This window comes from Vulpes vulpes, chromosome 1, assembly GCF_048418805.1.
Source record: "Vulpes vulpes isolate BD-2025 chromosome 1, VulVul3, whole genome shotgun sequence".
Lineage (NCBI taxonomy): Eukaryota > Metazoa > Chordata > Mammalia > Carnivora > Canidae > Vulpes > Vulpes vulpes.
This window is the reverse complement of record NC_132780.1, coordinates 93567044-93584186: the sequence shown is the minus strand read 5'-3', so window position 1 is coordinate 93584186 and position 17143 is coordinate 93567044. Positions and strand designations below refer to the sequence as shown.

General features: G+C 37.4%; 1 protein-coding gene across 16 annotated transcripts in view; it reads right to left on the bottom strand.

The window, feature by feature from the left end:
- AHI1 (Abelson helper integration site 1) overlaps positions 1 to 17143 on the bottom strand; it is a 198298-nt gene that overhangs the window by 42833 nt on the left and 138322 nt on the right. For 12 of the 16 annotated variants that reach the window (XR_011994336.1, XM_025997872.2, XM_072720387.1 and 9 more), the window contains 2 exons: positions 5221 to 5383; positions 1523 to 1620 (listed from right to left, as the gene is read on the bottom strand). The exons of 1 other annotated variant lie outside the window; for it this stretch is intronic. Coding sequence is in view for 12 of the 15 variants with exons in the window: in XM_025997872.2 (XP_025853657.1) it covers positions 1523 to 1620; positions 5221 to 5383 (261 nt within the window). In the remaining 3 variants the exon portion in view is untranslated. Of the gene's footprint in view, positions 1 to 1522; positions 1621 to 5220; positions 5384 to 5716; positions 5765 to 17143 lie in introns of those variants that run through there. 3 more of the 16 variants (XR_003234906.2, XR_011994335.1, XM_072720414.1) reach the window with 2 other exon arrangements.

The window sequence follows — 17143 nt, the reverse complement described above, 5'->3', positions numbered from 1 at the left end:
TACCTGGGAGCACTATAGACACCACTAACAAATCAAGATACCTAACACTGAACTCATCACAGCCTACTCCCTACCACTACCTGTCTCTAGATCCCCAAATCTTCCTTATTCTTTTATTATTTCTGTGGGACCTCCATCCATTCAGTTGTATTGATAAGCCAGGGCTTTAGCACAATCCTAAATTCCAACTTCCCTAATCACATCTAATCAATCAGAAAATCCTGTCAGTTATACCTTATACCTTCCCTTTTATTTTTAACATGCAAATCTGTACCTGTCACTCCCTGGACTACCTCCTCTAGTGGATGCCCTTTGTCTGAAGGATTTACAACCTAAGCACTTCAGCAGAGCACACCAGGCTCTCCGTGGCTTGGCTCTTGCATTTTTCCTCTCCTTCTCTCCATTAGACCCCAAACCCCCCAAACAGGACTGTACCATATCACAAGTTATTCCCTCTGTTAAAATGTTTTTTCTAAGATCATCTACCTAGCATATACTTTTTCATCCTATAAGCCTCAGCTTAAACATGAACCTCTCTGGAAGCTCTTTCTGGACTTCTCAGGGCACATTTATAGGGTTTCTTCCTGCGTGCTCCCAATGCATTGTGCACACATCTTCGTTTGAGTTCCTGCCACAGTCCATGGGAATTGACATAGTCTGTGGGTGTCTCACCCACCAGCCTTCAAGCTCCTGATGGGCAAGTGTTTTGCCTACTCAATCTTGTTTCAATGAGGACTAACAGAATGCCCAGGATGGAAAGAAGCACTCAATAAATACAGGCTAAATGACTGAACAAAAGAGGTTCAACTGTCAAAAACTCTACAGGGGAGAAAAAACTGTATCATGACATGGTATTTGTACAAAAAAAAATGTCAGTCCAAGAGGTCAAGAAGTGAAGTTATTCAGCAAGAGCTAATGTTAAATAAAATAAGTTTAATAAGTAATTTATATGATGGTACAGTGCTTATTAAGTTCTTCTACCAAAGTACTACTATCATCAAAAGAATACTGACCCATATCCCTGGGGGATCTGATGGCACAGGCTAAAAAACATGACATTTCTCTGGCTAATATGTCCATATTCATTTTAACTTGAAAACACTTTGAATTACTAAGAAGTAAGAGGAATGCTCCAGGAAAAGAGAACATGTTTATTCTGTGGGCTCCAACGACCTTTAGTATTAATGCATGACAGTGTCAGCATCATAGTTATAGCAATAAATGTACAGTGGAAATAGCATCTCACTTAAAGTCACAAGTCCATCACCTGGGCTGTGACTTGGGGTCTACTTTAATCTCTCTGAGCCTCCCTGGTTTCCTTATCTGGAAAATGGCTATAATAATATTATAATAAAAATTATAAAAATAATATTTGCCTTATATATTTCATAATGTTGGTGCCAATATAAAAAGAAATAATGCAAGCAATGAAGTATATAAGCATGAAGAATGAAGTAATATTTTATCTAGAGAGAGTGAAAATTAAAGTTCATATGCAATCCATATTCTTGAAAACACCTACCTTTTGAAGAGCTGAAGGTTTTTCCGTTTTGGTTTTTCCCTTTGGGGTTAAAGGAGGGGATCGCTCCTTTATCTCTGGAGGCAATTCTTGATATAACGCTGGAATTGAACAAGGAATTCATGTAATCAAACTGAGGAGCACTGATCCATAGGGTAAATAAATAATGATGGAGGGGGGCAGATATGAAACTAAGGATCTTGATATGCACTTCTCTGGTGTAACAATAAGCTACCTGGCACTTAGTGTTAAAACGATTTATAGTTACACGCATTAGTTATCAAAAGAACATAATTTATGATTGGAAATTTTTCATTAGTAGGATTTCAGAATCCTGGTCAGAGACAGATATGTTCACAAGTAAGTGTAACATACATGATGGGACACCTGGGTGGCTCAGCAGTTGAGTGTGTTTGCCTTTGGCTTAGGCTGTGATCCCAGAGTCTGGGATCGAGTCCCACATCGGCTCCCCATAGGGAGCCTGCTTCTCCCTCTGCCTGTGTCTCTGCCTCTCCTCTGTGTCTCTCATGAATAAATAAAATCTTAAAAAAAAGTGTAACAAACATGAGAATGTGACATTATTCAAAAGAGAGATAATAAGGACAGATTCTGATATAGATAGCAAATGCTCAATCCAGGAAGTGGCAGGTGTGTCAGTCTCTGAAGAACAGGTAGGATTTTGCCAGGCAGAGGCGTGGTCAACGAGTAATTTGGGAAGATGGTACAAAATAAATGAGCATGGGGCTAGGGCTATACATAACCTTGAATCTGTTTACAGGGTCGAATTTGAGATTATAATTTGTATAATCTCTTTACACACAATGTGGACTCTAAAATGTGGAAATATTCAAGGACTGAAAAAGAAAATGTGTTTCTGTTTCAGTTAAATAACCACTCTGTGCAACTCTGAACTTAGAGAAATTGGTAAACTACGCCTGATTGAAATTCTACAATTGTTAGGTATATTAATTGGCTTTGTGTATGCGATGATTATATTGCTGGGTTTATCTCTTATTGGAAAGGATGTTAGATGTCATTAAGTGAAGCTGTTCATTTTTTTCTTCCTGGTGGCTTAAGATACAAAAGGAATAAATTCTTTATAATGATGGAAAACTTCTATTGTGTCATTGTTCACTTAGAGGACATGCCTTTCAACTGAATGGTTGGTAGAGCTTCTGTTCCCATCTATACACTCCCTTTGAGCATTTGTTTTGCATATCTGGCTTTGGATAAAGATAAAGGACAATTTCTCCCACTATTTTTAAAGGGGAATATGCTGCTGATGGTCTTTTTTCCCCTCCTAATGTTAAAACTGAGGTGAGGTTTTGTTAAATTCAGGTTATAAAGGAGGATAAAAGGGAAAAGAAGATAACCCCTGATGAAGTGAGAATTCAATCATTATATTCTCAGGTTTTCTGAGAATTGTTTGTTCTGGCCTTTAAAAGTCTTTCTCAAGAAGCAGTGACTGATGCCAAAATAAAGTATCAATTCTTCTGGGATACAAGAAGGAATTCTGGCAGTTGGAAGATGGTCACTACTTGAAACACAGAATTTCTGCATGAGGCCACCAAGCATCATTGTGGTATACTTTAGATGTTGCACTTTGGTTATCCTGGAACAAAAGCCAAATTTAATGGATTTTTAACCCTCTGTGGATCAAATATCTTTAGCCTCTTAAGGTTCATAAGCATAAGAGGTTACTTCTGCAAACTAACTAGATTCTAAAGTTAAAACTCTAATACCATTCTGCCTGGGAATAAATACATCATCTTTTTATACTGTCTAGTAAAAAAAAAAAAAAAAAGAGTTTAAATGTTTCCACTTGTGTCTGGAAGAAACAGACAAATGGATTGTAACATCTAATTAAAATTACAGACATACTCCAGAGCCACTATGACTGTGCAGCCAGCTTTCTTGATTTGGAACTGGAAGCTACTCCTGCTGAACTAGACCTACAGAGGCAGTGGGAAAACCGTCAATGGGAAGGGGCGGGAAGAAATTGGGATATTTGAGGCAATCTGGAAGTTACAAGTACTTAGCTTATGAAAAATGAATGGGAATTAACTTGTCCTAAAATTTCTTTCTTCTACACTGCCTTAATTTTTTTCCATTATGTATTCTCTTTTTTTTTTAAATTTTTATTTATTTATGATAGTCACACACATACACAGAGAGAGAGAGAGAGAGAGAGAGGGGCAGAGACATAGGCAGAGGGCGAAGCAGGCTCCATGCAGCACCGGGAGCCCGACGTGGGATTCGATCCCGGGTCTCCAGGATCGCGCCCTGGGCCAAAGGCAGGCGCCAAACTGCTGCGCCACCCAGGGATCCCTCCATTATGTATTCTCTTTTGAACATTAAAAATAGTTTGAGAGCTATCAATTATTTACTACTCAGAGACGAAGATTTATAACAGTGGCATGGAGGAAATGAAGAGTTTTGTTATGAGGGAGAGAAGTGGGTAATTTTTGACACACTAAGCACTTTTGAGGGGAGGAGTTTGCTGAAAGCAGCAGATAAGCTGAGGGAAAGAGCTGTAGAGACAGGAGCCCTGGAGAGTGTGAGACAGGGGAGGGGGGCAGCACCGGGTGCAGATGGGGTAGAGAGTAAAGAGAGAACTCATTTCATCTGTGCCTAGCCCAGCACCCAAGACTCATGGAAGAAATTGTTCTTCCTGTTTTCCTTCATCTTTTTTGCTCTCAAAATTCAGAACTTAGGTTAGGAATCAATAGGACTTTTGCTTAACCAGTTTGGGTTAAATGGGGCTCCACAGACAAGCCTGAAAGTCACCTGTTGTTTATAATAATTTCTTCTTTGAAGAAACAAAAGACTTCACAATAATGATTCAAAATGGAGTGTCCTCAAGGCAGCCTATACTACATTTTAAACCAGAACTACACAATTTTAGTCTTTCTGGAAGAAAGCTCAGAGATGACAGAGTTCAACTTCCTCATTTTATGGGAGGAAACTGAGGCATATCAGTATTAATGGCGAATTTTCCGGATTCCTGAGCACTGGGCTTTCATACCACACTACCAGGGCAGCTGTTGATAGGAAGCATTCTTCTAAAGAGGCACTGCTATACTTGTCCCCTTTCTTGAGTCTTTAAGTTCTTTTATCTCCACGCTTTCCTTGCCCTCTCCAGGCCTGGTAGTACATCTATACAGCTCTCACTAACTCCTATTTAGAATTTCTTCTCCAGCTCATTCCCTAGGCCTTTCACAAACGGGAGTTAATTTGCCTGAGAATGAAGCAATCTATTGCAGGTTTGTTTTGGCAGGTTCCAGCTGGAACTGAGGTATACAAAGTAAAAGAATGGGACTTAGGGAACTAGAGGTTCTGAGGTGCCTGTCAACTGAGGAGTCACTGTGGCAAGAGAAGAACTGACATAACTGTGTGTGAAATAGATGGTGGGCAAAAAGGGGATGAAGAAGAATGTTAGTAGCTAGACAGGAAGGTCCCCCAGGATAAGTCTGTGAAAGCAAGTAAGTATTCCAATCTCAGAATGGAGCAGCTTTCTGGTGCATTGCATCAGTGCCCCCTTTTACTTATTTATTTTTGCATCATGACAACGAAAAGCAATACCCAATAGTAAACATAAAGGAAAAGTTACAAAGAGAGTAAATTAAAGGGTAGTAAATGATAAAATCTTGGACTATCAGTTATACCATATTAGTAAACCAGGAAGGGAGCATAAAACTTACTTTCACTAGCCACATGATTAGCTGGAAAATAACCTTCCTGTCCCTTTCCTATGCTGCCATACCACCAGTCTTCATTATCTTTGAAAAACACTCGGATAATGTCTCCGCGATGGATGGTTAGTTCATCTGATCGATTCGCTGTGTAGTCATAAAGAGCCACTACCTACGAGAGAGATAAGACCACCACAGCTTTATCACAACTGTACCACAGAGAAAACCCCCAACATTCACTTCCTCTTGCAGAAGAGCAGCTGAAACCAAAGCAGTACTTTGGTAAGTCTGAGGCTGTCTCAAGGTTTGCTAATGGGATCAGGGGTGGTGGGAACACAGCAGGAGAAGCAAGATAAAAGACTGTGGGATTGAGAAATGGTTAAGAGCATTCAATACACTAAGATTAGCTTCAAAATAGCAGATGTTAATTTTTTTTTTTTTTACAAGTGAATTACTTGTGAAGCAAATAAAAAAAAGGCTCACACACCATTCACTTTCTTAGAATTGTTTTATACTACCTTCAGATCCTATTCTCTACGCTAAGCAGATGTATCTGAAAAAAAAAAAAAAACCCAACTCTTCAGAATGTCAACGATTTTATAATAAAGAAAAGCAATGAAACAACCTGATTACATAACTTCATTGTGATCACTTGATGTCTCTTTTAAAGATATATTTCCCCACCAACATATGCTTTTTGGTATTTTATATCAAAAATCTAAATCTTCTGACTACTTTTAAAATATACTCTTATTAATAAGGGTATTTTCATTAGATACAAATTTAAGAGGAAAGGCCTTTCTACAAGAGTTTTCTTCTCTGTATTGTGTAGTAGTCATTGTTTTTGATTTTTTTTTTTAAAAACTAAAATCAAAATGAATGAGTGCACAGAAATTTAACAAATCCCTTATAGCAGTTACAAGGAGGAGACAGACCTTAATCCCTTTCATATGTCACGCATTAAATAATGGAGGACATAATACGTACACTAAAGAATAAACTACTTCTTTCCTACTTAAATGGGATTTGAAAATTAACAGGGAGTGCCTGAGTGGCTCAATGGGTTAAGTGTCCTACTCTTGATCTTGGCTCAGGTCCTGACCTCAGGGTTTTGAGTTCAAGCACCACACTGGGTGTAGAGCCTACTTAATTAAAAAACAAAAAAACAAAAAAAAAAACAAACAAAAAACAGATTATACCACTATGTATATAATGGAAAATTATCATAATCCTTGGCATTTAGGTTGAGAACTGATTCATTCACTGAAGTATTTACTGAAATCCTAATGTGCTACCATTGGTACTAGGCTAAGGGCTAAATATACCTCAGTAAATAGGGTCCTTTCTAGAAGGGTTCCCTCATTTAGGCTCTGCAGGAGAATAAAGGATAATCAGGAATGGCCAGGTGAAGAGATGGAAAATGTGTCTTGGGAAGGCTATACTGCATGTGTGAGAGTCCAGCAAAGAGAAACCCAAAATAGTTCAATATGGTGGGAGCCTGAATTAGAGATAAGAGCCTTGCTAGCTGAGTGGGGTAAGGTGAGGCTGCAGGTGTCAGGAGAGGCCAGGTCATGCATGCTGTGGAAGCTCATACTCATACTATGGGCAATGGGAGGAGATAAGGGTTTTAAAAAGTAGGAGATTCTATAACAGTTCACAAAACTCTGGATGGTGCCTCTTAGGTAATTTACAATATTTATTAACACATTAACCCAGAGATGTGAATGGATAAATCTGGAGGTACCTGCTGTCACTATCTGGTATAAGGGCAGTAATAATAATTTAAGTCAAATGGTACAAACGCCATTCCTACTGTATTGCTTAGCACACTCTGTAATTCACAACATGTTATGCAGGCTGTTGTTTCAAGTTTACGAATCCCTTATAACTTTTAGTGTACTGATGCCAAATCACATGTAAAGGTGGGAACTTTTAACTCTTCCCTTTCTTCTTTCTTTTTCCTCTGAGCTGGTGCTATTACAGAAGAAAGCTAATGATAATGTTCTGAGTGCCTGCCATTTTCTAGGTACAATACTAGCTGCTTACCTAAGTTCCTACACAAACCTGTAGGACAATCCTGTAAGGGTACAAATTCTTATTTCAATTTCATAAATGAGGAATTTTATGCACAGAGAAATTTAGTAACTTGCCTAAAGTTAACCATGAATTACACTTTTTTTTTTTTTTATAGGACATCTTAGTCTAGAATCAAACATGGGGAAGCAGCAGCAGAGAGGAAGGGATGGACAGAGATCCTCATGAGAGATTGGACAGAGTTTTGGGTGATACTACTGCGGCTGTGCTGAGAGAACTACCAATCCTGGGCTACCTGCAGACCTTCCTTCCAAGACATCTGAAACCCAGTCCCAGAAAACTGTAGGGATCTCTTCCTGCTGTTCCTCATCCTGGCTCTCGTACACTAAACAGCACAACTTTGATGAATCTTATGGAAGTACGAAGCCTGCGCATGCTCATTTCTCTCGAGTTAGAGGTGGCTGCTGAGAAGAAGAGCAGGAGAGATTTGGCTTAGGCAAGAGTATCCTTTAGGAAGTCCCACATGAAGCCTGTGTTCTTGGGTGGATTACTGATAATCCGGAATTCATCAAACTGGAGACAGAAAACCTTTCCTGAATTTTCTACCAAGGTTAGGTGATAAGAATCCCTTCAGAGGTACTGGGGTCCAAAAGACCCTATATTTCAATTTTCCTATTAAAGTATCCACAAATTATATTCTATACGCAATCAAATATACATACCAGTTTTACATTCCCTTCTAGTCCTTGTAAATATGTTCTACATCTCTGTTATGGACTGAATTGTATACTCCCTAAAATTCATATGTTGAAGCCCTAGCAGGTCTGGAGACATTTGGAGACAGGGCCTTTACATAGGTAATTAAAGTTAAATAAGGTCATATGGGTGGGGTCCTAGTCCAATAGGGCTGTTGTCCTTATAAAGAGGAGGAAAAAATAGCAGGAGCACCCATGCACAGAGAATAAGGACAGAGGAGAACACAATGAGAAAGCAGCCATCTACAAATCAAAGAGAGAGATATTAGAAGAAACCGATACAGCTGGTGACTTGATTTTGGACTTCTAGTTTCTAGAACCATAAGCAAATAAATTTTTGTTTAAGCTCTCAGTTGAGATGGTACTTTGTTACAGCAGTCCTGACAGACTAACACAGTTCTACAATTCATAGTGTCAGATGAATGGTGGTCACTACTCACTACTGCTGGTCATGGCATGCACATGGGTAATACATTTTAGGTCCATTTCAGGTCCTTACCAGATTATAGTACTATGTCCAATACTATCATAATATTATCTCCTGATGTAGAAACAACAGCCCTGTCACCAAAATCCGTAGGAGGGTTGTGCTTCAGGAGGCTACATCCCTCAAAGCAAAGGAATGGTTTTTGGAGAATGTCATCATCATACCACGACTGACATTTAAGTGCGAAGTTGCTACACAGTGAGGAATCAGTAGGCTTCACTTGCCAAGTCTACATTTTGGCAGTGAAACTACGACCACTCCTTCATCATACTGAAGGTACATGACAAAAGCTACAAGGCTTATGATAATCTGCTTATATTCCACTGTGTGTTTTTAACCACTATGTCATCTTATCATTTGAGGACCTCTTACTCTCTTCTGAACATCTTAATATACACAATAAACTTCTCTGTTTACTTTGATTTGCAGTGGATTCTGCAATAAATTGTCTTCCCCATCTCCAATTACATATTGTTATTATCTCATTGTTTTGGGGGTAAAGGAAAGCTCCATAAAAATGTTGGGGGAGTGCCTGGGTGACAGAGCTGGTTAAACGCCTGGCTCTTGGTTTTGGCTCAGGTCGTGATCTCAGGGTTCTTAGATCCAGCCTCATGTCAGGCTCTAGGCTCAGTGTGGAGTCTGCTTCACATTCTCTCCCCCTGTGCCCCTCCTGCTTATACTCTAAATAAATTAAAAAATCTTAAAAAGAATGTTGGGAAACACAATCCCATCAAGAGGTTTGTTTTAAATTGATAATGTGTCTATTTTTTCTCTTTATTCTGGTTAAGTCTTGTCATTTATCTTGACCATTCATTCTTTTGATGAGTATCTTTTATAATGTACCATTCCTTGCACATAGTGCTCTGGTGCCTAGGTATGTATGACAGCACATCCTTGGCAGTATCTTTGAGCTGACAGAGGAGTTATGAAATCTTTCTGCAAAAGAAGTCTAAAAACATTAATTTATGTGTCCATGCTGGTAGTGACAGATTTAGGAAATGAGATTTTTTTTTTTTTTTTTTTTTTTTTTTACAAAATCCACTTGGGTCAAATTTTGTCCACAATTCACATACTTGAAACGGAGTTCCTTCTTCTCAAAGCTTGCCCAATTATTTGGGTGCAGTCATGTTGGAAGTGTCACTGGCAAGCTTTTATTTATTTTTTCCTGACACTCATTTTTCAGTCTTTAGAGCAGTACTTGCAAGAGACAATTTCTTGCTTTAATACAGCAGAGTCTGTCAGGCTGTTACAAGACTTTTAGGTGAACTCCTCTTATTTTCTGAGAGATTTTCCATTACTATTGTTGTCTCTGAAGAATTCTCCATGGTTCTTGAAACCAGTGTACTGAAGGAACATTAACCAGTACTGTTCAGCAGATGCTTCTTGCAACTTCAACTATGGTGTATGTAAGTTAAGAATCAATATTCATAATGGTCCCAAGTCATTCAAAAGGCTAAGTTACATTGAATAAACGCATAGACTTGAGTACTTTCTCCTCTAGTGCTGCTTCAGCTGGGTCTATGGAAAGCTTTGTGCCAGGCTGCAGCAAATGTGCATCTGGATCTCACAACCTTCCCTCCGCTTTCTTCCCTCCTTCACTTGGTTTCAGACTTCTGGCCTCTAAGAATAGTGAGAGAATGAACTTCTGTAGTTTTAAGCCACACCATGTTATAATGGCCCTAGAAAATGAATACATGTGAATTTTACTTTGGTGAATGCTGGATTTTCTTATTTTCCCTGAAAGAGTGTTGGACCTTTTTCTGACATGTAGTTACCTGGGATTAGTATGACCCTTTCCAGGATTGATTTTAAATTTTGGTAGAGCAGATTCAGGAGGCTTTGAGTCTAGGGCTCCGTAGTCCCCACTACCGGGGTGTGATCCTCCTGATAATTCTACCTGATGCCTCACATATTAGAAAATTTTTCCATTCTGGCTGTCAAGAATGTGAATTGTTCCTATTCTGCTGTGTAGGCTACTAATTTCTTATGGTTTTTTTCCTTATGGGGTTTAATCCCAAGTGCACATCAGTACTCAGCCAAAGATATATTATATTAAGGGTACTTCTTATGGTTACCGGCAGGATTATGCCCAATTAACATATGGTGAAACAAAAAGTAACATCTCAGTAATTATTTTTTTGCCAGACGCCTTGTTGCTGTTAAAAGCACATTAAAATGTGTACGGTTTACGACCTTATTATACATTTGGCATTCTTTATGAAAGCACATTAAGCTTTAATATAGAAATATTTGGGTTACACTTAACTTGTGCTTAAGTGATAATAAGACATTGTTTTTATTTTTTAATTTTATGTATTTTCTCCTCACATATGGACCTCTTCTGTAGGCTTAGAGTGACCTCTGGTTATGTGGCTGGTTTTGTGATTTTGCCACTGTGGTATACTGGAACAGAGAGCACCTTAAATGCAAGAACAATTAACTGGAGCAAAGGGAGAAGAGAACTTCTTTTCGCAGATTCCTTAAGGATCCTGTAGAAACAAGCATAGTCCAAGCCAGGCAGTTCCATTTGCAGCACTGTTTTTTATGGAGCTATAACACGATGGGACTATAGCTTTTTAAACTCTGAAACAGCCTGAGAGACTGTACCTTCCAGCTGAAACAAAGCATTTATAACAGATTGTGTTACAGATGCTTTTTTCTGCTTCTTGGACATTTAGGAAACATTCCTAGTGAATATGTAAAATTCTGAGAACCGGTTATTATTTTTTTTTCCCTTCTTTTGAGCTGTAAACTTCTGCATTATTTACAAGAGGTCTGGGTATAGCTGTAGCATTTCAAATGCCTTCTGAGAGAAATGGACCATTTCCTTGGCTATTGAAGATATTTCTCACATAAACAAAAATTTGTATATCTTGAAACCCCCTTTTTCCTAAACTCTGTGTTTTTTTGGTGTTAAAATGGCTATGACAGCCTCATCACACACTGAAGACAATCCCTTCTGGGTTAAAGCTGAATTTTTCACATGTGAGCTCCTATCTCTTTTGCTAGTTTCTGACCTTTTTCTACACATATGGGTTCTTCTTTCCTATTATTAAGTCTTGCTACAGCTTTGGGGTCACTTTGAAGGTCAGTCGGTGTTCCTAAGGCACATTTAGTGTGTACTCTCTAAGTTCTGGTGCCCACTCCTTTACATCTTGAAATAGGGCCAGGGAGGAGCATTTAAGGAAGACCACAGTCACTGAAAAAGATAAAGTCCTCAGATGATCACAGCTTTCCTGTCTGGTCATACTTTATGCTGTTGAACCTCAGGAGGTACTGCTTGCTCTCTACACTGATGCGGACTGCACTGAAGATGGGGAGGCACCAGTCCTCCAGCAAAGTGTCAGTGGCACGGCTCATGAGTAAGCATGTCTTGTCCACCACCCTGTCGCCAACCACCATGCACCTGAGCATCAGTGCCACACTGTAGCCAGCTAGCCTCTGGGTGGGCCTCCCTTTCCTGCCCTAGCTATGCCTGCCCTCTGCCCCAGTAATTATTTAACAGGTAAAATAAAGTTTAAGAAAGTCTCATTCCTTGATAATGTAAATTACAGAATATTTAGTCTTTGTCATTAAAATAGAAAGGAACAGATTAAAACAATGTTAGTAGAAAACCAAATTTAGCAATAAATTCTGAATTTCACAGAAGCAGATTACTGAATATCCAAAGACTACTTTACTGAGAGTGACATTGGGCCTATATTTTATTTCATGCAAGGAATAAAGAAATATACAGCCCTATTTTTAACATCATGTGGTAGGAATGTATATGGTTTTTTATGATTATTTTTGTAAGTACTATGTAAGATACGCTAAAGATATTTATAAAAAAGAAACCAAGATTCTGTTATTTTTACTGATCTTATCTGTAATAATAAATTTAAAAAAGAGATAAAAAAGTAAATAACTGGGCCAAGTTTATTGTCTCTGTACCAAACTATCTGTTTCTATCCTGCCACATAATGCTAGTATATGTAAACTTTATACAATTCATTAAATATTTGAAAATATTTAATTCCAACTACTTCTGGTAAAGTAACTAGGGTAATGGAAAGAATACCAAACTGGAATCAAAATGTTGAGCATTCCAGTCCTGTTTGGGCCTCCAAGGCTGAAGTATATCAAAAAATACTCAGATTGGATATCTGTAAACTAAGGGGTTTGAACCAGATGCTATGTGGTATACCCTCCAGCTTTAAAATTCTATTGTACCAGGTACTCAAATAACTATTTCAAAAGAACAGCATTCATAGATTTTAAAGTAAATTTAAAATATTAATTTGATGGGTAATAGTGTAGTTGTATTATTTGTGCTCATCCATAAATTGGAAAAGTTTGTCTGACTGCTTCCAACACTACACAGGAAATCCTCCTTTTAATAAATGAAGAACAACAACAGTAAAGCATTTCTTCCGAATTACCATTTGGAAACACTACTCCTCTGACAAATGTAAGTGACCTGACCTTTGGACTTTACAAATCAAGCTACTCATTTTATACGATGATTAGCATTCACTTAAAACTTTTCTTACTGGAAATTGTAATGCATACATTTTGTTACAGTAAATCATTAGTATTTCATTTAAAAAGGCTTCAAAATGTATCTTTCTAATCAAGATACGTTTTTTTAAAAAATCAAGAGAATAATGTAAATTTTTATAGACTATAGATTTTTTTGTTGCTGTTAGTGAAGAAAAATGACAGTGTAGTTTTTCTTTCTTGATAGGGATAGCGAAGGGAAAATTCTGAATCACTGGTTGAGATTAGAATATCAAATTGTGGTCTCTAGACCAGGAGCAGCAACATTACCTGGAAATTTGTTAGAAATACAAATTCTTGGATCTCATTCCAGAGCCAACTAAAATCATATATTCTGGGGATGGGCCCAGCAATCTGTGATTCTTAAACATACCTAAAGTTTAGTTAATACTTTATTTCAATGATCTACTTTATAAAACACACCCACTTATTTTTTGCACTTATCAACTGAACGGGTAGGTAAGAAACAACATAACAATATAACAACAGCCCAATCTTATAACAAAGCGTTACTGGCAAAACTTAAAAAGTAAACCTGTTCCTACTTTCCTATTACTTATCTTGCTTAATTTTCCTCTTGTTTCACTGAAATGTAGACTGGCTCCAGATCTGAGTAACTTAACATCTGTTTTGACATTTTATCAAAAAGCACATGCTCAAAGTGCAACTAGGAGTCAGGGCAAACATTTCTTAGGTTTTCCTCCAATCTCTTGAGGATTAATGAAATTTTTAAAATAGCAAAACAAGCAAAACTGAAAAATTAAATCTGTTCACTCAGCAATAAATATGAGGTACCTACCGTGCCTGAGCTACTCTTAAAGGTTGGGCAGATAGCAGTGAACCATATAGACAAAAATCTCTGCTCTAAGAGAGCTTCTGTTTATGGATGTTTCATTGTTTTTGGTATGGCAGCCCTTATTAAAAAAAAGGATATTTAAAATATTTGTACAAGTTACTCTTCTGTTTATCTACTTTTAAGTTGCTAATACACAGTACCAGCATGTATGCTCATATTAAATTCTAAAATGATAATTTATTATGAATTACTTCTGAAAAATATGATGAATTTCTTGAAATTCTCTTAATAGGGACACCTGGATGGCTCAATGGCTAAGTGTCTGCCTTCAGCTCAGGGTGTGATCTCAGTGTCCTGGGATCAAGTCCTGCATTGAGCTCCCACAGGGAGCCTGCTTCTCCCTCTGCCTATGTCTCTGCCTCTTTCTCTGTGTCTTTCATGAATATATAAATAAAATCTTTAAAAAAATTTCTCTTAATAGACCATGAGCTATGACCAAATTTAAAATTATTAGTAAGACAAATATATTGCAGACAATATATTTATTTATTTATTTAATTTTTTATTTATTATTTATGATAGTCACACACACAGAGAGAGAGAGGCAGAGACACAGGCAGAGGGAGAAGCAGGCTCCATGCACTGGGAGCCCGACGTGGGATTCGATCCCGGGTCTCCAGGATCGCGCCCTGAGCCAAAGGCAGGCGCCAAACCGCTGCGCCACCCAGGGATCCCTAGACAATATATTTAAACAAAGTAAATTTAAGTATTTGTAAATATCATATTATTCACAATTTATAGACACAGTTTTAGTAGTTATAAATTTTGTACTCCATAGTTTAAGGCAGTGATTTATAGAGATTATATATAAAAATATATCCCTTAAGATAAATGAATGTTCTTCCTTTTACTGTATTGCATTTATTATCTGCTTTTATCTACCTGTAGATGCTACTTTCCTGACCAGGTCTTTCCATAAGCAATAAGGGTTGTGAGAGGTAGTAAAAAATTTAAAAAAATACTTAAACATGAAAATTTATAAATATTAAATGAAAAAAATGTGTTAACTTGTTAATAATATAAAGACATAAGTATGTAAATGTTAAAAAACTTAAAAATAGACATAGGCAAGTTAGTTAGGAGTCTTCAAATAGACCCGTATTGCTTCAAAACTACTTTGAAAAAGCCCTCTCTAAACTTGAATAGGCACTTATACAAATCCAAAAATGTCTAAGTGAGCTGCAATTTCTTTTGTTTTCTTTTAGAGTTAAGTATGGGTGTATGTCTCTATGCTTAAATATGCATTATAACGATGAGACATATTAAAATTAACATAAGGTCTGGACACGAGTCTTTTGAGAATGAAATTTAAACCTCTTTTTTAAAAGATTTTATTTATTCATGAGAGAGAGAGAGAGAAAGAGAGAGGCAGAGACACAGGAAGAGGGAGAAGCAGGCTCCATGCAGGGAGCCCGATATGGGACTCGATCCTGGGTTTCCAGGATCACGCCCTGGGCTGAAAGTGGCGCTAAACTGCTGAGCCACCCAGGCTGCCCCTTAAATCTCTTTTTGATGCTTAATGGCACCTTCAGGATTTCCTGGGCACCAACTCTATGTGCAAAGAGTTGCAGTCCTTAGAAAATATAAAGTTTTCGAGAACTACTTAAGAGCACTCCTAAAAACATTTGTTAAATTAACAGAATTCATTAAGATTATATACAATTTCTAAAAAGATGGATTAATTAATACTCATATAGTAAATACCTCCAGTGTGTGCTATATATATGGCAGTGTACACAGTATGGGAAATACAAAGAAATGCAGCCTACAGTTCTTGACCTGAAAATGCTTAGAATAAAATTAAGAAAAATATACTATTTCAAACATTATGCATTAAAAACCCCTATTTTTATAGTTTAGCAGAAATGAATACATTTAAAATAATCTGCTCTGTTTTATAAAATATTTTATATAAAAATACCTCATTTAGATGACTTCATTTTACTCAACCAAGGTTTTAAATTTATTAGTTCTAAAACAAGTATATAAACCTCAGTTTGGGTCTTTTCTCAGCATCAATGTTCATCTATTGTTATTTAATAATCTGCTATGCCATAGGTATGTGTGTATTCATCTAGATATATCTAGAAATATATGTATATATCATTTATTTGATGCTTACTATATGCCAGGGATGTGCTAAGCGCATAGTATATATATGCATATTCTTTTTGTTTATTTGATAGAGACAGTGTGCTCATGTTCATGAATGGGGGGAGTGGGAGAGAAAATCTCAATCAGACTCCCTGCTGAGCATGGACCACCCCCTCCCAAAGTGGGGCTTGACTCATGACCCTGAGATCATGACCTGAGTTGAAACCAAAAGTCAGACACCCACTGACTGAACCTCTCAGGTGCCCCATAAGCATATTCTATGTATATGTGTGTGTGTGTATTTGTGCACATATTCATTCATAACTACTCTCCTATTTAGTACTTATTATGCTTTTAATTTCTTTAATTATAAACTAAAGGAATTATTATTTGTCTAAATCACACAGCTTGGCAGATTCTAGATAGTGGGTCTGCTTTTCTCTTAAGCCTATGCTTTTAGTCTGTAAATTTACATATTTAATTTTGAAGTTAGATGCCTTCAAGGAACTAAGTAAATATGAAGCTGCTTGGTTCATTGTCTGTGACTTTCCTTAAGATTATGCTGAAAGGAGGATATTAATTAAAAACTTGGTATTTCTATTAAAGAAGGCACCTGAAGATCATCAAAGCATTTTTTTCATATTAGCTTCTTAGTCACAATTTGCTGAGGACACCAAACTGGGAAGTTATATGGGAAACTGAAATTGGGCCAAGATGACAAATTATATATGTATATTAACATGTGGGCCCATCTGATTACTGTAGTTTATATTTAAGGGTACTGAAATGACTAGAGGCAGAGGTAATGAGGAAAGACTTTACAAAAGAATCTTGAGTATTAGTTTATAAATGTAAAGAGAAAAGCTTTTAAGGTTGCTGTTAGCCAGATATCAATACCTCACTGCTCATCTTAAACACTGACGCTTGTCTATGTCCAATTCTTTTTTTTTTTTTTAAGGATTTTATTTATTTATTCATGAAAGACAGAGACAGAGAGAGAGACAGATAGAGAGACAGAGATACAGACAGAGGGAGAAACAGACTCCATGCAGGGAGCACGATGCGGGACTCAATCCCGGGTCTCCAGGATCAGGCCCTGGGCTGAAGGCAGCTGCTAAACCGCTAAGCCACCCGGGCTGCCCTCTATTTCCAATTCTAATGTCAACC